The following is a 25,445-nucleotide window of genomic DNA, read 5'->3' as shown; positions in this document are numbered from 1 at the left end:
GAATCCGTCTCACTGGGCCATGAATCCGTCTCACTGGGCCATGAATCCGTCTCACTGGGCCATGGCTCCGTCTCACTGGCCATGAATCAGTCTCACTGGGCCCTGAATCCATCTCACTGGGCCATGAATCCATCTCACTGGGCCATTAATCCATCTCACTGGGCCATGAATCCATCTCACTGGGCCATGAATCCATCTCACTGGGCCATGAATCCATCTCACTGGGACATGAATCCATCTCACTGGGACATGAATCCATCTCACTGGGACATGAATCCATCTCACTGGGCCATGAATCAATCTCACTGGGCCATGAATCAGTCTCACTGGCCATGAATCAGTCTCACTGGGCCATGAATCCATCTCACTGGGCCATGAATCAATCTCACTGGGCCATGAATCAGTCTCACTGGGCCATGAATCAGTCTCACTGGGCCATGAATCCGTCTCACTGGGCCATGAATCCGTCTCACTGGGCCATGAATCCGTCTCACTGGGCCATGAATCCGTCTCACTGGGCCATGAATCCATCTCACTGGGCCATGAATCCATCTCACTGGGCCATGAATCCATCTCACTGGGCCATGAATCCGTCTCACTGGGCCATGAATCCATCTCACTGGGCCATGAATCCGTCTCACTGGGCCATGAATCCGTCTCACTGGGCCATGAATCCGTCTCACTGGGCCATGGCTCCGGCAGACCTGCTCTCACTTGGGGTCACAGCCAGGCCACTGGTACTTTTCAGATGGTATTTCCATAACAATGGCCAACTGTGACCTTTAACACCTCCTCACAAAGCAACTCTGTTGATTATTGATTCTGCTCTTCACAAGTCCTCATTGTCAGCCCTTGCTTTGGGAACACAAATTCCCGGGTATAACATAAGGGTGTATACACTAGTGTAACACTGGTGTTACAATCGAAAAGCAGCAATCAGAGAGAACTGGACTATGCATTCCCAGATGGTTGCAGGCTAAGCTAGGAGCTAGCTGATCCTTGTTAGCTCAGGCGAGAGTGTTGGGGAGTTATATTCCAGGCAGAGCTCTCTTTATGTTTTCACTCCTACACTTCTTTCCATGTTGGGCAGGGGGGCTAGTTTAGGGAGGGGAAGAAATAAGAGGGAGAAAGGTGGACAGAGAGAGGAGACAGATTCTAGGCGTGCATGTGGTCTCCGACAGCCTCTGCATGCATGCTTCTACCCACAGCTCCAGCCCTATCCTCCTGTCCCAACCCCGGCCCTATCCTCCTGTCCCAACCACGGCCCTATCCTCCTGTCCCAACCACGGCCCTATCCTCCTGTCCCAACCCCAGCCCTATCCTCCTGTCCCTATCTTCCTGTCCCAACCCCGGCCCTATCCTCCTGTCCCAACCCCGGCCCTATCCTCCTGTCCCAAGCCCGGCCCTATCCTCCTGTCCCAAGCCCGGCCCTATCCTCCTGTCCCAAGCCCGTCCCTATCCTCCTGTCCCAAGCCCGTCCCTATCCCCCAACCCTATCCCAGACCTAAAACCTATCCCCCAGCCTCCCCCTTGCCCTATCCTTCAACTGCAGCCCTAACCCCCTCCAGGTCCCAAACCTAGCCCTATATCCCAACCCCACCCATACCCTCAGGCCAACCCCTCTAGCCCATCCCAGCCCTAGACTAACTTCACATTATAAATGGTGTCCTGGTCCTAAAAATAGTATCTGAGGCAGGACAGGCCCCATGCACCGACTGTCTCACTCACTGGAAAAAGACATGGTGACCCCCCCTACCACCGCCCCTGTCCTCTAAAATGAATACCCATGTGACATCATCCACCCCAACCCTTCCTAACCCACCCCTCCCCTCCTTCCAAACTAGCTTATACCTCTGTTAAACTATCCACCCCAACCCCACCCTCCTGTCCTGCCCTTCCTTCTAAACTAATACCCTTGTGACACCATCCACCCTGTTTTCTGACTCAGCTCATACCCCACAGTCAGCCAATGTCCCCTGTCCCCCATGTCAGGGTCACCTCACCTCTCTTTACCCCCTGTTGTGACACCCTCACCAATGAATCCCCTCTTCCTCTTATATCATGCTCCATGTGACAGTACAACCCCGTTATAGCACAGGGTCACTCCTGTCTAGATCTCAGAACGGGAATGGGGCCACCAGTCCTAACCTGGGTGCCTGTCTGTTTCTGCCTTAATTAACTTGTCAGTTTTATTTTGTAAGGTGACAATTTGGCATGGTTGAATGCAGGCCTAGGTTACCTAGAAGCCAGTACCTTGGCACCACCAGTCACTGTCTGTCCCTTATGTCAATCTGACAGTCACCTCCCTTGGGTGGGTTACTATGTGGCCAGACACACACACACACACACACACACACACACACACACACACACACACACACACACACACACACACACACACACACACACACACACAGGAGATGGCTGCCTTCACCTCCCATCTCGCATTTAACCAGTTTGAGCAAGGTTTGTCCTCCACTGTTAATCATTGCCTACCATCTGGCACACCCTGGGCTGATCCACACACTCAAACAGAAACAAACACTCAGCGACAAGGCTGGGTGTGCCCCACAGAGACAAGGCTGGCCTCTAAATGACAGGGCCTCTCCCTGTGCTCACCATTAGGCCTGCTGAGGCTGCTGCTGCCCTGCACAGGAATGTATTATAGGCCCTGTTTATAGATTACACCTCAGAGCTGGCCTAATCCATGCCATGCACACACACACACAGGGCCGCATACCCGCAGACGCACACACAGGAAAGGGAGTGAGCTCTGTATCTCGTGTAGCACTGACGAGTGACGACATCCGATTCATGTCTCATTGCAGCATGACTGTCATTCATCATAATGAGGCAACTACACTGACTACAGAAATTGATTTATGTCATGCTCATAGAAAAACAATGGCTGAGACCAAAAGTAACGTGGAGGTATCGCAGAGATCATGTATAATTTGTCAGCATGATGATAGATTGGTAAGAGATCTATTCAATGAATCATGAGAATCCTTACTGCTGTATGAGGCTAATGATCTTGTGAATGATGAAGCTTGAAGGATGTTTTTCTTTCTGGTCCCTGGTTGAGCCTGAATTCTTCTCTTGCCCTCTGACCCTTTGCTACTGTACCGAAAGTTCTGGGCAGAAGACGCAGCATGCTGGGTACATGTACAGTATAGCTCTAGGCAGTACACCTGGCTCATTCCCAGGGTTGGGATTTGATCGAGCGCTACTGTCCCTTTAAGGAACTAAGATGGTGTCCTACAAGCTGCAGTGCATTTCCTTCCTGCCTAGCTCACAGTGCACTTTAAAAAAAAACTGTACCACAAAGTTCGCACAGAGAGAGAGGATGAGAGCATGCTGTGTCACCCAAGAAGCAATGCACCCGTTCCCGTGTCTGCATGCGCGTTAATTGTCAACGTTTACAGAGGAGTGTACAGTTATTTGGAAAGAGAGAGATGCAACAGCACAGTCTGCTGTCGATTGTCGGAGCTATCGAACCAATCAAGCTCTCAGTAGCCTGCGACAGTCCCCTATCTAGCTGGAGAGCTAACTAATATGCTAGCTATTATTTTAAGTACCGTTGCCTAACGTTAGTTTGCCAGCCAGCTAACAATGTAATGCTGCGTTGATAAAGAAGTGGGAACGTGGTAATTATCAGTTGGGAACTCGTAAATATCCGTTTTATACCTTTACTTAACTAGGCAAGTCAGTTAAGAACAACTTCTTATTTACAATGCCAGCCTAGGAACAGTGGCCTTGTTCAGGGGCAGAACGACAGATTTGTACCTTGTCAGCTTGGGGATTTGAACGAGCAACCTTTTGTTACTAGTCCACAGCTCTAACCACTAGGCTACCTGCCGCCCCCAGTTGAACACAATCACGTGCTTTGAAGTCGTTGAGAAATGCCGATTGGCCAAGAGCTGAGTCAACCATAAACCATTAGTACAGCTATCATGCCTGTAAACAAATTGTGTTCAAAAGGTAATTTCCTTAGTGGTAACATCAGAGGTCAGTATGTGGGAAAGCTCGGGGCTCAAGGATGATAGATGAGTTTCCCACTAGTCATTTTCCCAGTTATGTGGTAAATACCACCTTTCCACTTGGGTATGAACGCACCATAACAGTACAGCTGCCTTCCACCTTGTCAGACACTCTTTAATTTTGTTTCAATTGGCACATGATGTAACTGACAATGTCAACGCATTTCAATATCGGCCGATCACAGTTTGCTGGACAGAGCAAAGTCAATAATGGTCAAGACTTACTTTCTTGCTTCGAGTCTCGGTGTGCATCTCGGTGGCTAGGGTGGAGTAGAGGGAGGGGGGTCGGTAGGGTGAATTTAAATAATAGTAATCTTGTTGGCAGTTTTCCACCTTTCGAATCAAAGTGCTATTTGGGAGAAAGGTGTACTGTTCGCCTCTTCGGATATTATTTTAGATCATATCCACGGCGTCGACTGATCCTCTTCCCTCCCCCAGTAGCGCCTCTCTCTCGGTGTGTTGTTGCCGCGTACAGTATGAAGGGTGATCGATGCCACCGAGAAGGAGGAGCTAGCGATGAGGGGTGATCAATGCCACCGAGAAGGAGGAACTAGTGATGACGGATGATCAATGCCACGGAGAAGGAGGAGCTAGCGATAACGGGTGATCGATGCCACCGAGAAGGAGGATCTAGCGATGAGGTGTGATTGATGCCACCGAGAAGGAGGATCTAGCGGTGAGGGGTGATCGATGCCACCGAGAAGGAGGATCTAGCGATGGTTGGTGACACTTAGAAATGATGAACATTTTATCCAGCTAGCTGGCTTACATGATTGTGCATAATGATACTGTACTATACAACTAAAGTATTTACAGTTAGTTAGTAGTAAGCTAACTCTATATGTCAATGTTTGAATTTGATATGGTTTGCAAAGCAAAGTATTTGCCGTGGATTGCAGTGATTCGAAGCAACAAAACATAATTTTTTGTTATGACAATTTGTTTTACAATGACTGTAAAGCTTTTTAATGGGAATTCCAAAGCCCAAACTATTCAACATTCAATTGCCAAAACGTTTAAAATATTCAAATGTCTCTGTCTGGTCCACATTCAGTAGAAAACAATAGAAAAATAGGAAATTACTATGAAATAATAAAATATTTCAATTGTGTATGCACAGTGAGCTTCAAAGGTATTGGGACAGTGAACATTGTGTTGTTGTTTTGGCTCTGTACTCCAGCACCTTAGATTTGAAATGATACAATGACTATGAGGTTAAAGTGCAGACTGTCAGCTTTAATTTGAGGGTATGCTGAAATAGTCTATGTGCCGTGGCTAGGGTCAGTCTGTTATATCTGTTGTAATTATCCTGTCTTATTTGGTGTCCTGTCCCTCCCCTTCCGGAGGACCTGAGCCCTTGGACAAGGCCTCAGGACTACCTGGCCTGATGACTCCTGGCTGTCCCCAGTCCACCTGGTTGTGTTGCTCCTCCAGTTTCAACTTTTCTGCCTGCTGCTATGGAACCCTGACCTGTTCACCGGACCTATCTGTCCCAGACCTGCTGTTTTCAACTCTCTAGAGACAGCAGGAGCGGTAGAGATACTCTCACTGATCGGCTATGAAAAGCCAACTGACATTTACTGCTGAGGTACTTGTTGCACCCTCTACAATCACTGTGATTATTATTGGACTCTTCTGGTCATTTATGAATGTTTGAACATCTTGAAGAACAATCTGGCCTTAAATAGCCATATACTCTTATAATCTCCACCCGACACAGCCAGAAGAGGACTGGCCACCCCTCAGAGCCTGGTTCCTCTCTAGGTTTCTTCCTAGGTTCTGGCCTTTCTATGTAGTTTTTCCTAGCCACCATGCTTCTACACCTGCATTGCTTGCTGTTTGGGGTTTTAGGCTGGGTTTCTGTACAGCACTTTGTGACATCAGCTGATGTAAGAAGGGCTTTATAAATAGATTTGATTTAATACAGCTGGTGTCCACACCAGATACTGACTGTTACTTTTGATTTTAACCCCCCCCCCCCCCCTTTGTTCTGAGACACGTTATTCAATTTCTGTTAGTCACATGTCTGTGGAACTTGTTCAGTTTATCAGTTTATGTCTCAGATGTTGAATCTTACATTCATACAAATATTTACACATGTTAAGTTTGCTGAAAATAAACATAGTTGACAGTGAGAGGACGTTTATTTTTTTGCTGAGTGTATATATATATACATATATATATATATATATATATATACACACAGTTGAAGTCTGAAGTTTACATACACTTTCAACCACTCCACAAATTTCAAACTATAGTTTTGGCAAGTCGGTTAGGACATCTACTTTGTAAATGACAAGTAATTTTTCCAACAATTGTTTACAGACAGATTATTTCACTTATAATTCACTGTATCAAAATTCCAGTGGGTCAGAAGTTCACATACACTAAACTAAGTTGACTGTGCCTTTAAACAGCTTGCAAAATTCCAGAAAATTATGTCATGGCTTTAGAAGCTTCTGATAGGGAAATTGAGTCAATTGGAAGTATACCTATGGATGTATTTCAAGGCTTACCTTCAAACTCAGTGCCTCTTTGCTTGACATCATGAGAAAATATAAAGACATCAGCCAAGACCTCAGAAAAAAGATTGTAGACCTCCACAAGTCTGGTTCATCCTTGGGGCAATTTCCCTGCTTAAGCCAGTACATGTCCAGGCCCGTCTGAAGTTTGCTAGAGAGCATTTGGATGATCCAGAAGAAGATTGGGAGAATGTCATATGGTCAGATGAAACCAAAATATAACTTTTTGGTAAAAACTCAACTCGTCGTGTTTGGAGGACAAAGAATGCTGAGTTGCATCCAAAGAACACCATACCTACTGTGAAGCATGGGGGTGGAAACATCATGATTGGGGGCTGTTTTTCTGCAAAGGGACCAGGACGACTGATCCGTGTAAAGGAAAGAATGAATGGGGCCATGTATCGTGAGATTTTGAGTGAAAACCTTCCATCAGCAAGGGCATTGAAGATGAAACGTGGCTCTGTCTTTCAGCATGACAATGATCCCAAACACACCGGCCGGGCAACGAAGGAGTGGCTTCGTAAGAAGCATTTCAAGGTCCTGGAGTGGCCTAGCCAGTCTCCAGATCTCAACCCCATAGAAAATCTTTGGAGGGAGTTGAAAGTCCGTGTTGCCCAGCAACAGCCCCAAAACATCACTGCTCTAGAGGAGATCTGCATGGAGGAATGGGCCAAAATACCAGCAACAGTGTGTGAAAACCTTGTGAAGACTTACAGAAAACGTTTGACCTCTGTCATTGCCAACAAAGGGTATATGACAAAGTATTGAGATAAACTTTTGTTATTGACCAAATACTTATTTTCCACCATAATTTGCAAATAAATTCATTAAAAATCCTGCAATGTAATTTTCTGGATTTTTTTTCTCATTTTGTCTGTCATAGTTGAAGTGTACCTATGATGAAAATTACAGGCCTCTCTCAAATGTTTAAGTGGGAGAACTTGCACAATTGGTGGCTGACTAAATACCTTTTTGCCCCACTGTATATACACACAGTTGAAGTCTGAAGTTTACATACACCTTAGCCAAATACATTTAAACTCAGTGTTTCACAATTCCTGACATTTAATCCTAGTAAAAATCCCTGTCTTAGGTCAGACCAAGCTTTAACTTCCTGACTGATGTCTTGAGATGTTGCTTCAATATATCCACATAATTTTCCTCCCTTATGATGCCATCTATTTTGTGAAGTGTACCAGTCCCTCCTGCAGCAAAGCACCCCCACAACATGATACTGCCACCCCCATGCTTCAAACTTGGGATGGTATTCTTCTGCTTGCAAGCCTCCCCCTTTACCCCCCTAACATAACAATAGTCATTATGGCCAAACAGATCAATTTTTGTTTCATCAGACCAGAGGACATTTCTCCAAAAAGTACGATCGTTGTCCCCATGTGCAGTTGCAAACTGTAGTCTGGCTTTTTTATGGAGGTTGTGGAGCAGTGGCATCTTCCTTGCTGAGCGGCCTTTCAGGTTATGTCGAAATAGGACTCGTTTACTGTGGATATAGATACTTTTGTACCCGTTTCCTCCAGCATCTTCACAATGTCCTTTCCTGTTATTCTGGGATTGATTTACACTTTTTTTTTTTTTTTTTACACGTGCCTGTTTGACCTCGCTACAACGCCTGGGCATGCTCCTGATGAGGTGGCGGATGGTCTCCTGAGGGATCTTCTCCCAGACCTGGACTAAAGCATCCGCCAACTCCTGGACAGTCTGTGGTGCAACGTGGAGTTGGTGAATGGAGAAAGACATGATGTCCCAGATTTGCTCAATTGGATTCAGTTCTGGGGAACGGGCCTTCCTCTTGCAGGAGCTGCTGACACACTCCAGCCACATGAGGTCTAGCATTGTCTTGCATTAGGAGGAACCCAGGGCCAACCGCACCAACATATGGTCTCACAAGGGGTCTGAGGATCTCATCTCGGTACCTAATGGCAGTCAGGCTACCTCTGGCGAGCATATGGAGGGCTGTGCGGCCCCCCAAAGAAATGCCACCCCACACCATGACTGACCCACCACCAAACCGGTCATGCTGGAGGATGTTGCAGGCAGCAGAACGTTCTCCACGGCATCTCCAGACTCTGTCACGTCTGTCACGTGCTCAGTGTGAACCTGCTTTCATCTGTGAAGAGCACAGAGCGCCAGTGGCGAATTTGCCAATCTTGGTGTTCTCTGGCAAATGCCAAACGTCCTGCACGGTGTTGGGCTGTAAGCACAACCCCCACCTGTGGACGTCGGGCCCTCATACCACCCTAATGGAGTCTGTTTCTGACCGTTTGAGCAGACACATGCACATTTGTGGCCTGCTGGAGGTCCTTTTGCAGGGCTCTGGCAGTGCTCCTCCTGCTCCTCCTTGCACAAAGGCAGAGGTAGCGGTCCTGCTGCTGGGTTGTTGCCCTCCTACGGCCTCCTCCATGTCTCCTGATGTACTTGCCTGTCTCCTGGTAGCGCCTCCATGCTCTGGACACTACGCTGACAGACACAGCAAACCTTCTTGCCACAGCTCGCATTGATGTACCATCCTGGATGAGCTGCACTACCTGAGCCACTTGTGTGGGTTGTAGACTCCGTCTCATGCTACCACTAGAGTGAAAGCACCGCCAGCATTCAAAATGGAACAAAACATCAGCCAGGAAGCATAGGAAGGGAGAAGTGGTCTGTGGTCACCACCTGCAGAAGCACTCCTTTATTGGGGGTGTCTTTCTAAATGCCTATAATTTCCACCTGTTGTCTATTCCATTTGCACAACAGCATGTGAAATTTATTGTCAATCAGTGTTGCTTCCTAAGTGGACAGTTTGATTTCACAGAAGTGGGATTGACTTGGAGTTACATTGTGTTGTTTAAGTGTTCCCTTTATTTTTTTGAGCAGTGTATATATATATATATATATATATATATATATATATATATATATATATATATATATATATATATATATATATATATATATATATATATATGTATATGTGTCATGTTCCAGAGTGGCACATCTCGGTGCAAGAGGCTTCACTACAGTCCCTGGTTCGAATTCAGGCTGTATCACATCTGACCGTGATTGGGAGTGCCATAGGGCGGCGCACAATCGGCCCAGCGTCATCCAGGTTTGACTGGGGTAGGCCTTCATTGTAAATAAGAATTTGTTCTTACCTGCCTTGCCTAGTTAATTAAAGGTTCAATTTAACCTTTTGGGGATAGGGGCAGCATTTTCACTTTTGGATGAATAGCGTGCCCAGAGTGAACTGCCTTCTACTCTGTCCCAGATGCTAATATATGCATATTGTTATTAGCATTGGATAGAAACCACTACTCTGAAGTTTCAAACACTCTTTGAATGATGTCTGTGAGTATAACAGAACTCATATGGCAGGCGAAAACCTGAGAAAAATCCAACCTTGAAGTGGGAAATCTGAGGTTTGTAGTTTTTCAACTCAGCCCCCATTGAAGATACAGGGTGATATTAGTTATGTTTCCCTTCCCAAGGCTTCCACTAAATGTGAACAGTATTTAGAACCTGTTTTGAGGATTCTACTATAAAGGAGGGGTTCATACGGGCTCTTTGAGTGAGTGGTCTGGCAGAGTGCCACAGCCTCAGTCTGGCGCGCTCACTTGAAAGGTAATTACGTTCCTCTTCATTTGTACAGACAAAGGAATTGTCCGCTTGGAACATTAATTAAGTTTTATGTTAAAAACATCCTAAAGATTGATTCCATACTTAGGTTGGCATGTTTCTATGGGCTGTAACGGAACTTTTTGAACGTCCGATGTTCGGCGCGACCTGAACGCGCTTTTGGATTTGTTTTCGAAACGCCCTAACAAAAGAAGATATTTGGACATAACTGATGGACATTTTCGAACAAATCAAACATTTATGGTGGAACTGGGAATCCTGGGAGTGCATTCTGATGAAGATCATCAAAGGTAAGTGCATTTTTCAAATGCTATTTCTGAGTAATGTTGACTACCCAATATGGCGGGTATCTTTTTGGCTGCTTTGTTGTCTAAAGGCTGTACTCAGATTATTGCATGGTTTGCTTTCTCTGTAAAGTTTTTTTGAAATCTGACACGGCGGTTGCATTAAGGAGAAGTTTATCTAAAGTTCCATGTGTAATAGTCATATCTTTATCAATGTTTATTATGAGTATTTCTGTAAATTGATGTGGCTCTCTGCAAATGAACTTTATCAAACAAAACATACATGTATTGTGTAACATGAAGTTCTATGAGTGTCATCTGATGAAGATCATCAAAGGTTAGTTATTAATTTTATTTATATTTCAGATTTTTGTGACTCCTCTCTTTGGCTGGAAAAAATGGCTGTGTTTTTCTGTGGCTTGGTGGTGACCTAACATAATCGTTTGTGGTGCTTTAACTGTAAATCATTTTTGAAATCAGACACTGTGGCTGGATTAACGAGAATTCTATCTTTAAAATGGTGTGAAATACTTGTATGCTTGAGGAATTTTAATTATGAGATTTTTGTTGTTTTGAATTTGGCGCCCTGCACTTTCACTGGCCGTTGCGGGGGGGGGGGGGGTTCTGCTAGCGGAGCGGGGTTCCTAGACAGGTTAACTTCTTCGGGCTAGTGGGCAGTATTCGGAAGTTTGGATGAATGAGGTGCCCAAAGTAAACTAGCTGTTACTCAGGCCCAGAGGCTAGGATATGCATATAATTGGTAGTATTGGATAGAAAACACTCTAAATGTCTGTGAGTATAACAAAACTGATATGGCAGGCGAAAACCCGAGGACAATCTATCCAGAAATGTTTTTTTTCCAGCTTACCCTTGATTACTATGGCTGTCAATTGGAATATAAAAGGACTACCTCCCAGATTGCAGTTCCTAGGGCTTCCACTAGATGTCAACTGTCTTTAGAAAGAGTTTCAGGCTTGTTTTTTGAAAAATTTGCTAGAATTTGTAGTTTTGGTGTTTGTTGCGCGTTCCGGTGAGTGAGCATACTTCGTTATTTATCCCCGGTAATGGTCTCCGCTATTTCTGACTTTTGTGACGCCTCTGCTTGGTTGGAAAATGTATGTAATGCTTTTGTGTGTGGCCGCTGTCCTCAGTTAATCGCATGGTGTGCTTTCGCCGTAAAGCCTTTTTGAAATCTGACAAAGGGGCTGGATTAACAAGACGTTAAGCTTTAAAATGATGTATGACACTTGTATTTTCATGAACGTTTAATATTACGATTTCTGTCATTTGAATTTCGCGCTCTGCAATTTCACCGGACATTGTCAAGGTGAGATGCTAGCGTCCCAATGATCCGTAAGAAGTTTTAAGCATTGAATACATTGCAAGTTGAGGGTTGAGGATGTCACACATAATTTGCATCTACCTTTCCAATTACTTTTAGAGTTTGGGATTTACAAATGTGTGCTTTTAATTATTAGTTACATGGTTTTAGTTTGAATGTGCAGACTTTTTTTCTTTAAATGATTGTTTTATGTAGGATGCTACATTTTTGATCAGTTGCAATTGTAAGTAGGCCTAATAAAAAAATACTGCTTCTATTAGGATGTCAAGCCTCATAGCTGGCTGAGTTATTTTATAAAGGTCTAGGTTCTGAAGACATAGACTCCAATTAAGCCCTCTTGTTGTTTGTAAAGTCAAATTAAAATGAAGATTATTGTTGAAATGAATTGCTCGACTGGTGTAGGTTTTCTCCGGTTGACACCACTTGTTCTTTTAACCTGTTTAAACAAAGTGAATATAATTATTAATTAATTTAGAATTATTTAAAAGCCCCTTAGGATCTGTGAAAATATCTAACGGAAAATGCCCCTTAGATATTAAGTTAATGTCCGCCAATCCCCGAAATGTAATTATTGGCAGATAGTCACGTCATTGAATTTTTTTTCTTCTTCGATATACTGTAGGCCTACCATAGGCATAATGAGTCTCACTAGTGTTGAGTAATGTGCTGTTAAAAATTGTGTAGGTCTTATTTATTTAAAGAGCATATAAAAGAAGCAAAAGCCTACAACTATTTTAGCACAATTTCGCGCTGCTCTAAGGCAAGCATTGGGACTGGTCTTGATAAATTACTGACATTTTTATTTTCACTTTATCTCTATTTTGGGTATTGGTTAGACAAGAATTAGAAAATTAGGGTGCAGAAATGTTATCTTAGCGTAACCTTTATTTAACTAGGCAAGTCAGCGTCTTAAAGATTAGCCCCTTGTTTTTCAATTTTCGCCTAAAATAACATAACCAAATCTAACTGCCTGTAGCTCAGGCCCATAAGCAAGGATATGCATATTATTGGTACCATTTGAAAGGAAACACTTTGAAGTTTATGAAAATGTGAAAGGAATGTAGTAGAATATAACACAATAGATATGGTAAAAGATAATACAAAGAAAAAACAACCGTTCTTTTGTATTTTTTTGTACATCATCTTTGAAATGCAAGAGAAGGGCCATAATGTATTATTCCAGCCCAGGTGAAATTTCACGTCCCATGGAAGGGACACCCATCCCAAAGAAGTTCGAATAAATTCTAATTTACAAGGACAGCCTACTCCTTCCTTGTGCCCTGTGGGAATTATTTAGCTAAATAGCCCAGTACTGTACTGCCGCCTGTCACATTGTATAGCGCCATATTTTCCGTTCCAGCAAGTACCAGTCAAATATTTGGACTCATCTACTCATTCCTGGATTTTTCTATATTTGTACTATTTTCTACATTGTATAATAATAGTGAAGACATCACAACTATTAAATAATACATATGGAATCAGTTAAGAACAAATTCTTATCTACAAGGACAGCCTACTCCTCTCTCCCCAACGGGGATTTGAACCCCGGTCTCCAGCGTACCCAGCATTCTGTAGTACAGACATGGCCTGCTCTCCCTTATGTAAGGAAATAGGCACTTTCCCATGTTTACTACAGTATGTTTTGTAGACTGCACATTAGCCTAATAAAAAAATAAACACATTTCGTTAATAAAATAATGCAAAAAAAAAAAATCATAATGCAGATGTTGATTTAGTTATGGATCCATAATGAATTACTATGGGAATAAATATCACTAATTTACAGAAATATTGGAACAAAGTTTTCTGATGAAGGCAAACAATTTAGTATCCTCCAATCCTGTAGCCTTCTCCCAACCGTCACGTTGTACAGCACCATATTCATCCTAATGTGCCCTATTCATCCTAATGGAAACCCTGAGAGTTTTCTACATTGTAGAATATGGGTATGGGTATGCTTGTCATCGGCCAGGCCTAGGGAGTTTTTAAGGATAAAAAATAAACGGAATAGAGCAAAGCCCATGCAAAATCGTAGAGGAAAACCTGGTTCAGTCTGCTTTCCAACAGACACTTGTAGCGGCAGATTTCCTGCTCTTCGTCTGAAGAGGTGTAGCAAGGATTGGACCAATACGCAGCGTTGTAAGTGTCCATGTTTTAATAGAAAAGACTGAACACTATGAAATACAAAAACAATAAAGTGAATATAAACGAACCGAAACAGTCCCGTGTGGCACAAACACTGACACAGGAAACAAACACCCACAAACCAACAGTGAAACTCAGGCTACCTAAGTATGATTCTCAATCAGAGACAACTAACGACACCTGCCTCTGATTGAGAACCATAATAGTCCGAAACAGAAACCAAACATAGAAACACAAAACATAGACTACCCACCCCAACTCACGCCCTGACCATACTAAATAAAGACAAAATAAAGGAAAATAAAGTGACAACACTGGGAGACAAATTCACTTTTCAGCAGGACAATAACCTAAAAAAAGGCCAAATATACACTGGAGTAGCTTAACAAGACAACATTTTATGTTCCTGAGAGGCCTAGTTACAGTTTTGACTTAAATCTACTTGGAAATCTGACAAAACTTTAAAATGGCTGTCTAGCAATGATCAACAACCAACTTGGCAGAGCTTGAATAATTTGAAAAATAATAATGTGGAAAGAAAATTAAACGCAGGTGTGCTAAGATTTTAGAGACTTACCCAGAAAGACTCACAGCTGTAATCTCTGCCAAAGGTGATTCTAACATTTATTGACTCATGAATGTGAATACTTATGTCAATTATATATTTCTGCATTTCAATATCAATAAATTTGCTAAAATGTCTGAACATGTTTTCACTTTGTCATTATGGAGTATTGCATATTGTATTTGGAAAATCACTTTTGAATTTGGGCTGTAACACAACAACATAAGTCAAAAGGTATGAGTACTTTCTGACGGCACTGTATGTACAGTTGAAGTCGAACGTTTACATACACCTTAGCCAAATATATTTCAACTCAGTTTTTCACAATTCCTGACATTTAATCCTAGTAAAAATTCCCTGTCTTAGGTCATTTAGGATCGCCACTTTATTTTAAGAATGTGAAATGTCATAATAATAGTAGAGAGAATTATTTATTTCAGATTTCATTTCTTTCATCACATTCCCAGTGGGTCCGACGTTTACATACACTCAATTAGTATTTGGTAGCATTGCCTTTAAATTGGGTCAAATGTTTTGGGGAGCGTTCCACAAGCTTCCCACAATAAGTTGTGTGAATTTTGGACCATTCCTCCTGACAGAGCTGGTGTAACTGAGTCAGGTTTGTAGGCCTCCATGCTCGCACACGCTTTTTCAGTTCTGCCCACAAATGTTCTATGGGGTTGAGGTCAGGGCTTTGTGATGGCCACTCCAATACCTTGACTTTGTTGTCCTTAAGCCATTTTGCCACAACATTGGAAGTATGCTTTGGGTCATTGTCCATTTGGAAGAACCATTTGCGACCAAGCTTTAACTTCCTGACTGATCTCTTGAGATGTTGCTTCAATATATCCACATACTTTTCTTCCTCAAGATGCCATTTATTTTGTGATGTGCACAATTCCCTCATGCAGCAAAGCACCCCCACAACATGATGCTGCCACCCCATGCTTCATGGTTGGGATGGTGTTCTTCGGGCTTGCAAGCCTCCCCCTTTTTCATCCAAACATAATGATGGTCATTATGGCCAAACAGTTCTATTTTTGTTTCATCAGACCAGAGGACATTTCTCCAAAATGTACGATCTTTGTCCTCATGTGCAGTTGCAAACCGCAGTCTTGCTTTTTTCTGGTGATTTTAGAGCAGTGTCTTCTTCCTTGCTGAGCGGCCTTTCAGGTTATGTCGATATAGGACTTGTTATACTGTGGATATAGATACTTTTGTACCTGTTTCCTCCAGCGTCTTCACAAGGTCCATTGCTGTTGTTCTGGGATGGATTTGCACTTTTCGTTCCAAAGTACATTCATCTCTAGGAGACAGATCACGTCTCCTTCCTGAGCGGTATGACGGCTGCCTGGTCCCATGGTGTTTATACTTACATACTATTGTTTGTACAGATGAACGTGGTACCTTCAGGCATTTGGAAATGTCCCCAAGGGTGAACCAGCGGAGGTCTACAATTGTTTTTCTGAGGTCTTGGCTGATTTCTTTAGATTTTCTCATGATGTCAAGCAAAGAGGCACTGAGTTTGAAGGTAGGCCTTGAAATATATCCACAAGTACACCTCCAATTGACTAAAATGATGTCAATTAGCCTATCAGAAGCTTCTAAAGCCATGACATCATGTTCTGGAATTTTCCAAGCTGTTTAAAGGCACAGTCAACTTAACGTATGTAAACCTCTGACCCATTGGAATTGTGATACAGTGAATTATAAGTGAAATTATCTGTCTGTAAATAATTGTTGTAAAAAAATTTTGTGTCATGCACAAAGTAAATTGTTCTAACCAGGTTGCCAAAATATAGTTTGTTAACAAGAAAAAGGAGTTTTAATGACTCCAACCTAAGTGTATGTAAACTTCCGACTTCAACTGTCTCTAGTTGGTGAAGCAGGAGGGCACAGGAACAGAGCTGCTTATGACAGGGGACAAGGTGTTTGTTCACTAGGTTGGCATGCTGCTGGCTGGAACCCCGTTGTACTCCAGCTGCGAACGAGGAAAGAAGTTCTCCTTCGAGCTGGGTTGAAGCTTACTACAAGCTCTACGGAGATGCAAGATTAGTTTTTTCGTCACAAAAGGGGCGGCTCCTTGTAATACGCTTTGACTTTTTTACTACCTGGAAATTGAGACAATTTTATATTTGTCGATTCAGTAAGATTATTAATCCATAACCTTTGTATTATTTTTCTCTGTGTGATGATGAAACACAAATGTAATTTTTATTTCATGCTGTGGCTACATTCTAAACTACTAGTTTCATTCCTTCCACAGTCATAGGGGCAGTGTTATCACTTGGTTCCTAGATCTGATCTATAGTCGATATAGGCTATTCATCAAAGTAGCCTATTTGCATTGATGACCAAATGATCTTACCGACTGTTCAACCAGTAAACCAAACAACAACAAATCCACCCAAAAAGGTATTTTGTTTAGAAGTAATAACTAGTGATTCTATTGTAAAATGGTAGAACCTGCTGTAGCAAACTAATGTTAACTATGCATGTTCTTTTTTTCGCACAACATGACATTCTATTTTTTTAGCTGATAATGAATACACAAACAGCAGATCAAACTGAGATCATGTTTTTGATTACACTGGCAAGTGTAATATGCCAGGGCGTATTTTGGGGGCGTATAAATCTGGAGATATTCGAGATGGAGATGTGGGAAGCTAAAAAGGCTAGCTAGCTTACTATGTTTTTATCCAGGCTAAAGCCAGATAGCCACAAGTATGGGCAACTGCATACGTGGAGTGTGTCTGAAAGTGGGAGAATCAACAGTGACTACACCAGCACTCTAATTAGTTAGATGGTTTTGATTAAGCTCGTTGTTTTTCATTCTTATCACGTTTGAATTGGTCAGTTACCGACCGTGTGAAACGACTGGGAGAGCTACAAGGCACTATTCTTGATAGAGAATCATACTGTGCCCTTTTGAATGTTAAAAAAAAACACTCAACAAACACCTCACTTAGTCTAAACGTGAAAATAAAGGTTATTTTGTCGTCAGTTATTTATCAGTTTTTCCTTTATTAACAGTAAGTCTTCATTATTATAACACATTATAACGTCTATTCGGCTATCATCTGTTGATGATGATACAATTGTGTTACTGTGAATAAGGCTCATTATAATTACTCTTGTATAATTGGGCAGCAAACATCTTACTGGTTTTTCAATTACCAATAAATCTATGTTTGATTATTAGAACTCATGACATCTATTTGACTATCATCAGATGATGACACTAAAATTGTGTTTGGCTCAATAAAATAATGATTCTTGTAGAATTGGGCCGCAAACCAGTATTCAAGGATAAGGGTTAACGATAAAATCATTCACTAATAAGACAGATGAAAAGACAATGGCAAATGAATTTGAATGACTTCTACATACAGTTTGACTGTCATTACTTCTCTGCCAAGTGTGTTAACATGCTCAACACCATTCTTGTTGATGGCTGTGACCCCAAGTTAGAATTTAACCCTAGAGAGGCCATGAGTCTTTAAGCAAACTGGCAACAGGCCTCGATGGCGTCTCTGCTTTGTGCAGAGGTAGCTACACCAGCCTGGGTCTTTGAGGTCTGTACATTCCCACACGGTTCCAGCTCGGTGGAAGAACCATCACCACTCTTCCCCAAAACCTGTCTCCCAGAGAAAAAAAAGACTGTATACTTGTGGCTTTGACCCCCCCCCCCCCCCCATTGTAAGGCAGTGTCTTGAAAATGTAATTGTGTGTAAGCTTCAGTCAGACTTAACACACTGTATCAGTTTGCTTCATCAGTGGCACGTTTGTATTTGTAAGCAATCTCAGCATAGTGCTTCTCATCCTGCGACATCTGGAGAACGTCAAGGCCTATGCTTGACTGCTATTTGTGGATTTTAGTGCAGTGTTTAACATCTTGCAGCCACACATCCTTCTCAGTAAGCTCAGGCAGATGTCAGTCAACCCCTATCCATCAGGTGGTATCACTCATTTCTGACCAACAGGACCCAGCAGGTTGGAGTGAACAAGACCCTGTCTTAGCCCAAGGTCATTAAGGTGCTCCCCAAGGCTGAGAGTTCACCCATCCTATTCACACTGTATACAAGTAGACACCCTGATAACTATATTGTCCAGTATTCTGATGATACTGCCATGTCCCCAAACTTTTGGCCCACAACCCCATTTTGATATCTGAAAATTCTTGCGACCCCAACCATGTGAAATAAGTTGTAATTAATAGGCTGTGTTTACTTCTTTATTTGGGCTATGGCAATCAATTAAAAAACATTCTAACAGTATTTCTGATTGTCTTCTCAACTCACCATCACATAGTTTTCATGTGGGACTATGACAAATTATTGTCTTATCTCAAATCAAATAACCTAATGAGATGGGTGTATTTGATGCATGTCGCGTCAGAGCTTCTCAAAGTCAGGAGGTGTGGTCGATAGTGCGCACGTCATCTCTACTGTCACATCCAATTAAATGTATACCGTATCTTACGTATCCACCGTATCATATGGTAAAAAAAGAGCATCTGGATATCAGGACAGTGATCACTCACCTCGGATTAGACAAAGATTTTTTCTTCCACAAGCAGGACGCACAGGACATACTCCGAACACCCGACAAGGCCAACATCCCAGTTATTGGCAAGAGGACGAGACACAGGTACAAAGGACACAGAGCGGTGTGCCTCGTAAGGATCTGCAGAAGGCGAGTGGGAAAGCTGCAGTTACCGTCAATATTAATCGCCAACGTGCAATCATTGGACAATAAATTAGACGAGGTACGATCGCGAATATACTACCAACGGGACATGAAAAACTAATATTTTACGTTTCACAGAATGGTGGCTGAATGATGACATGGATATTCAGCTAGCGGGATATATGCTGCACGGGCTAGATAGAACAGCACACAGATGAAGGGGGCAGTCTGTGCATATTTGTAAACAGCTGGTGCACTAAATCTAAGGAAGTCTCTAGACTTTGCTCGCCTGAAGTAGAGTATTTTATGATAAACTGTAGACCACACTATTTGCTAAGAGAGTTTTCATCTATACTTTTCGTGGCTGTTTATTTACCACCACAGACGGATGCTGGCACTAAGACCTCATTCAGTCAGCTGTATAAGGAAATAAGCAATGAGGAAACCACTCACTCAGAGGCAGCATTCCTACTGGCCAGAGACTTTAATGCAGGGAAACTTAAATCAGTTCTACCTAATTTCAATCAACATGTCAAATGTCTAGATCACCTTTACTCCACACACAGAGACGCGTACAAAGCTCTCCCTCGCCCTCCATTTGGTAAATCTGACCACAATTCTATTCTCCCGATTCTTGCTTACAAGCAAAAATTTAAACAGGAAGCACCAGTGACTCGGTCTATAAAAAAGTGGTCAGATGAAGCAGATGCTAAACTACAGGACTGTTTTGCTATCACAGACTGGAACATATTCTGGGATTCTTCTGATGGCATTGAGGAGTACACCACATCAGTCACTGGCTTTATCAATAAGTGCATCAAGGATCGTCGTCCCCACAGTGACTGTACGTACATACCCCAACCAGAAGCCATAGATTACAGGCAACATTCGCACTGGGCTAAAGGGTAGAGCTTCCGCTTTAAAGGAGCGAGACTCTAACCTGGAAGCTTATAAGAAATTCTGCTATGCTCTCCGACGAACAATCAAACAGGCAAAGCGTCAATACAGGGCTAAGATTGAATCGTACAACACCAGCTCGGACGCTCGTCTTATGTGGCAGGGCTTGCAAATTATTACAGACTACAAAGGGAAGCACAGCCGCGAGCTGCCCAGTGACACAAGCCTACCAGACAAGCTAAATCACTTCTATGCTCACTTCGAGGCAAGTAACACTGAGGCATGCATGAGAGCATCAGCTGTTCCGGATGACTGTGTGATCACGCTCTCCGTAGCAAACGTAAGACCTTTAAACAAGTCAACATTCACAAGGCTGCGGGGCCAGATGGATTACCAGGTCGTGTGCTCCGGGCATGTGCTGACCAACTGGCAGGTGTCTTCACTGACATTTTCAACATGTCCCTGATTGAGTCTGTAATACCAACATGTTTCAAGCAGACCACCATAGTCCCTGTGCCCAAGAACTCTAAGACAACATGCCTAAATGACTACCAACCCGTAGCACTCAGGCCCGTAGCCATGAAGTGCTTTGAAAGGCTGGTAATTATTATCCCAGAAACACAAGACCCACTCCAATTTGCATACCACCCCAACAGATCCACAGATGATGCAATCTCTATTGCACTCCACACTGCCCTTTCCCACCTGGAAAAAACACTTATGTGAGAATGCTATTCATTGACTACAGCTCAGCGTTCAACACCATAGTACCCTCAAAGCTCATCACTAAGCTAAGGATCCTGGGCGTAAACACCTCCCTCTGCAACTGGATCTTGGACTTCCTGACAGGCCGCCCCAGGTGGTGAGGGTAGGTAGCAACACATCTGCCACGCTGATCCTCAACACTGGAGCCCTCAGGGGTGCGTGCTCAGTCCCCTCCTGTACTCCCTGTTTACCCACGACTGCATGGACAGGCACGACTGTAATACCATCATTAAGTTTGCAGATGACACAACAGTGGTATGCCTGATCACCTACAACAACGAGACAGCCTATAGGGAAGAGGTCAGAGACCTGGCTGAGTGGTGCGAGAATAACAACCTATCCATCAACGTAACCAAGAATAAGGAGATGATTGTGGACTACAGGAAAGGGAGGACCAAGCACGTCCCCATTCTCATCGACAGGGCTGTAGTGAAGCAGCTTGAGAGCTTCAAGTTCCTTGGTGTCCACATCACCAACCAACTAAAATGGTCCAAACACACCAAGACAGTCATGAAGAGGGCACGACAAAGCCTATTCCCCCTCAGGAAACTGTTGTTTATATTTCTATTGTTCACCTAATAGCTTTTTTTAAACTTAAAAATGGTGTTGTTGGTTAGAGCCTGTAAGTAAGCATTTCACTGTAAGGTCTACTACACCTGTTGTATTCGGTGCACGTGACAAATAAACTTTGATTTGATTTGACATCTAACCTGGGTCGATATTTGGTTTTAATGCAGACCAAAGCACTGAATCCTGCTTCACAAAGATATGAGATGGCGAAGGGTACCATTACTTTTATAGTTCTTTCAAGACAACTGGGAACTCTGAGAAATGCAAGGTCAAATCATGATGACAGTGATCTTCAGGTCGGAATGTCAGAGATCAAGAAAGAGGCCAGATTTCCTGAGTTGGATTTCCGAGTTGGATGACCGTTCAAAACTATTCCCCAGTCGAAGCTCATTTTTTTTCAGAGTTACGCACTAAAGTTGGAAGTCAGAGATTTCCTAGTTCCCTGTTCCCAGTTGTTGTGAATGCAGCATTAATGCTCAGAGAGAGATGGCGAGGTATTCCCTTTTGAGTCAGAAACCAAAGCCCTGTGTTGAGGATCAGAGAAGTGGCGGTGTTGTTTCCTACCTTCACCACCTGGGGGTGGACCTTCAGGAAGTTCAGGACCCAGTTGCACTGGGCGGGGTTCAGACCCAAGGCCCCGAGCTTAATGATGATGTTGGAGGGTACTATGGTGTTAAATGCTGATCTATAGTCAATGAACAGCATTCTTACATAGGTATGTATTCCTCTTGTCCAGATGGGATAGGGCAGTGTGCAGAGTGATGGTGATTGCATCGTCTGTGGATATATTTGGGCGGTAAGCTAATTGAAGTGGGTCTAGGGTAGCAGGTAAGGTAGAGGTGATATGATTATTGACTAGTCTCTCAAAGCACTTCATGATGACAGAGGTGAGTACTACGGGGCGATAGTCATTAAGTTCAGTTACCTTTACTTTCTTGGGAACAGGAATAATGGTGGCCAGGAACAATGGTGTGAACAACAGACTGAGATAGAGATTGATTGAATATGTCCGTAAACACCAGCCAGCTGGTCTGCGCATGCTCTGAGGACGCGGCTAGGGACGCCGTCTGGGCAGGCAGCCTTGCGAGGGTTAACACGCTTACATTTTTTACTCACACTGAGGAGGAGAGCCCACAGTCCTTGGTAACGGGCCGTGTCGGTGGCACTGTGTTATCCTCAAAGGGTGCGAAGAATGTGTTTAGCCTGTCCGGAAGCAAGACGTTGGTCTCAGCGACGTGGCTGGTTTTCCTTTTGTTGTCCATGATTGTCTGTAGTCTCTGCCACATACGTCTCGTGTCTGAGCCGTTGAATTGCAACTGCACTTTATCTCTATACTGACGTTTAGCTTGCTTGATTGCCTTGCGGAGTGAATAACTACACTGTATATATTGTGCCATATTACCAGTCGCCTTGCCATTGTTAAATGCGGTGGTTCACACTTTCAGTTTTGTGCGAATGCTACCATCTATCCACGGTTTCTGATCAGGGTAGGTTTTAATATTCTCAGTGGGTACAACATCTCCAATGCACTTCCTTATGAACTCAGTCACCGTATCCGTGTATGCGTCTAGATTACTGCACACTACCCGGAACATATCCCAGTTCACGTGATCAAAACAATCCTGAAGCGTGGATTCCAATTGGTCAGACCAGCGTTGAATAGTACGAAGCACGAGCACTTCATGTTTGAGTTTCTGCCTGTATGACGGGAGGAGCAAGATGGAGTCGTGGTCAGATTTTCCGATTGGAGGGTCGGGGATGCTGGCCTTCTAGGCAGAGTTCCTCTGTCCAGTGTCTGTGTTCTTTTGCCAATCTTAATCTTTTCTTTTTATTGGCCAGTCTGAGATATGTCTTTTTCTTTGCAACTCTGCCTAGAAGGCCAGCATCCCGCCTCTTCACTGTTGATGTTGAGACTGGTGTTTTGTGGGTACATTCACTCACTCACTGACTCAGTCACTCACTCAGTCAGTCACTCATTCAGGAGACTCACACCTGACCTGACTGTATCGAACTTATCTGAATACTTGAATATTCCACACCACACCTATTCACCAACCTACTTTTGGTTTCGGCTCTCTCTTTCATGCGCCTGTGTGTAGGCCTTGCAGCTGGACGAGGCCATTGAGAAGGCTCTATTCCGGGGAGGGGAGGCGCTGTTTGCCATGAAGGACTTTGATAGGGCGAGGGCAGATATTGAATATCCTTTTGAGCATGGTGAAGTTATTAATTACACTTCGAAATGGTGTATCAATACACCCAGTCACTACAAGGATGCAGGCGTCCTTCCTAACTCAGTTGCTGGAAAGGAAGGAAACCGCTCAGAGATTTCACCATTAGGCCAATGGTGACTTTAAAACAGTTAGTTTCATGGCTGTGATAGGAGAAAACTGAGGATAGATCAACACCATTTTCGTTATTCCACAATTCTAACCTAATTGACAGAGGGAATAGAAGCCTATACATAATAAATGTATTCCAAAACATGCATCCTGTTTGCAACAAGGCACTAAAATAATACTGCAAAAAATGTGGCAAAGCAATTCACTTTTTGTCCTGAATACAAAGTGTTAGGCTTGGGGCAAATCCAATACAACACATTACTGAGTACCACTCTCCATATTTTCAAGCATAGTGGTGGCTGCATCATGTTATGGGTATGCCTGTAATCATTAAGGTCTAGGAAGTTTTTCAGGATAAAAAATAAATGGAATGGCACAGTAAAAATCCTGGAGGAAACCCTAGTTCAGTCTGCTTTGAATTCACCTTTCAGCAGGACAATAACCTAAAACACAAGGCCAAATATACACTGGAGTTGCTTACCAAGAAGACACTGAATGTTCCTGATTGGCCGAGTTACAGTTTTGACTCACAGTTACAGTTTCTACTTGAAAATCTACGGAAAGACCTGAAAATGGTTGTCATGCAATGATCAACAGCCAATTTGACAGAGATGTAATACTTTTTTTTAAAGAATATTGGGAAAATGTTGCACAATCCAGGTGTAGAAAGCTCTAGAATCTTACTCAGAAAGACACAGCTGTATTCACTGACAAAGGTGCTTGTACAAACTATTGACTCAGGGGTGTGAATACTTAGTTTCGTATTTCATTTTCAATACATTTGCAAAAAATTCTAAAAACGTTGTCACTTTTTCATTATGGGGTATTTTGTGTAGATGGGTGGGAAATCCATGTCGAATTCAGGCTGTAACGCAACAAAATGTGGAATAGGTCAAGTGTATGAATATTTTCTGAAGGCACTGGAGGTGGGCTGGCACGATATTGTGCGCTCTAAAAATAACACTGTATTTTTTCATAGTATATAAAGCAGCATTCTTCCTTTTCTACACAATTCTTATGGTAACTTGCTTTTCAGAAATTAAGTTAGGCACTCCATTAAAACATCATAATATGCATGCTGATGTTATTATTATATTGTGCCTATATAACATGCATTTATGTCATGCATTATTTTTGATGAATAAATTATTCTGAGAGTTGTTAAAACATGTCTGCTTGTTGAAGCTCTAGATTGGTCAGTTTAAATGAATTTGTCAGTACAACAGCTATAGACTCAAATGACTTGAGAGTACATTCATACTATTTCCCTACCAAAAAAATTTGGTCAACGTTATTTTGCTTGACTAAATGGTGAGGAACAGGTCTTCCGTAGGTTTGTGCAACAGTGTTGATGAATCGCTTATTCAACTGATCTAATCAGACAGATACAAAAACATTTTTAGCTAAAAGGCCTGTTTTTTATGAAATAGCGCAACTCTACCACTAGATGGCGGTGTCCTCATCACCTCATTAAAGCATGTTAAAACATGGATGATATCCCACATTTTCCTGTGCATTTAACAAACAATTTTCAAGTGCTCTGGGGACCCAGATTCTCTATTATCACACTGCCTTGGCTGTCAGAGACATTTTCATTTTAAATATTGCAGTTTTGAAACTTAGGAAATAACTTAATCTAAGGTTCTAA

General features: G+C 42.9%; 2 protein-coding genes across 8 annotated transcripts in view; one reads left to right on the top strand and one right to left on the bottom strand.

Moving 5' to 3' along the window:
• The window catches only part of LOC110491126 (Krueppel-like factor 8), a 161,890-nt gene extending 157,167 nt beyond the window's left edge, over positions 1–4,723 (bottom strand). For all 4 annotated transcript variants that reach the window (XM_036950131.2, XM_036950145.2, XM_036950140.2 and 1 more), the window contains exon 1: positions 4,266–4,723. In XM_036950131.2, the coding sequence (XP_036806026.1) occupies positions 4,266–4,292 (27 nt within the window). In that variant the 5' untranslated portion in view covers positions 4,293–4,723. The remainder of the gene's footprint in view (positions 1–4,265) is intronic.
• The window catches only part of rbm41 (RNA binding motif protein 41), a 218,449-nt gene that overhangs the window by 163,098 nt on the left and 29,906 nt on the right, over positions 1–25,445 (top strand). The gene's annotated exons all lie outside the window — the stretch shown is intronic.

The sequence above is a fragment of the Oncorhynchus mykiss genome, chromosome 2 (assembly GCF_057628025.1).
Source record: "Oncorhynchus mykiss isolate SJ-2025 chromosome 2, ASM5762802v1, whole genome shotgun sequence".
Lineage (NCBI taxonomy): Eukaryota > Metazoa > Chordata > Actinopteri > Salmoniformes > Salmonidae > Oncorhynchus > Oncorhynchus mykiss.
Note: the sequence above shows the minus strand (reverse complement) of the source record. Positions and strands in the feature narration are given on the sequence as shown.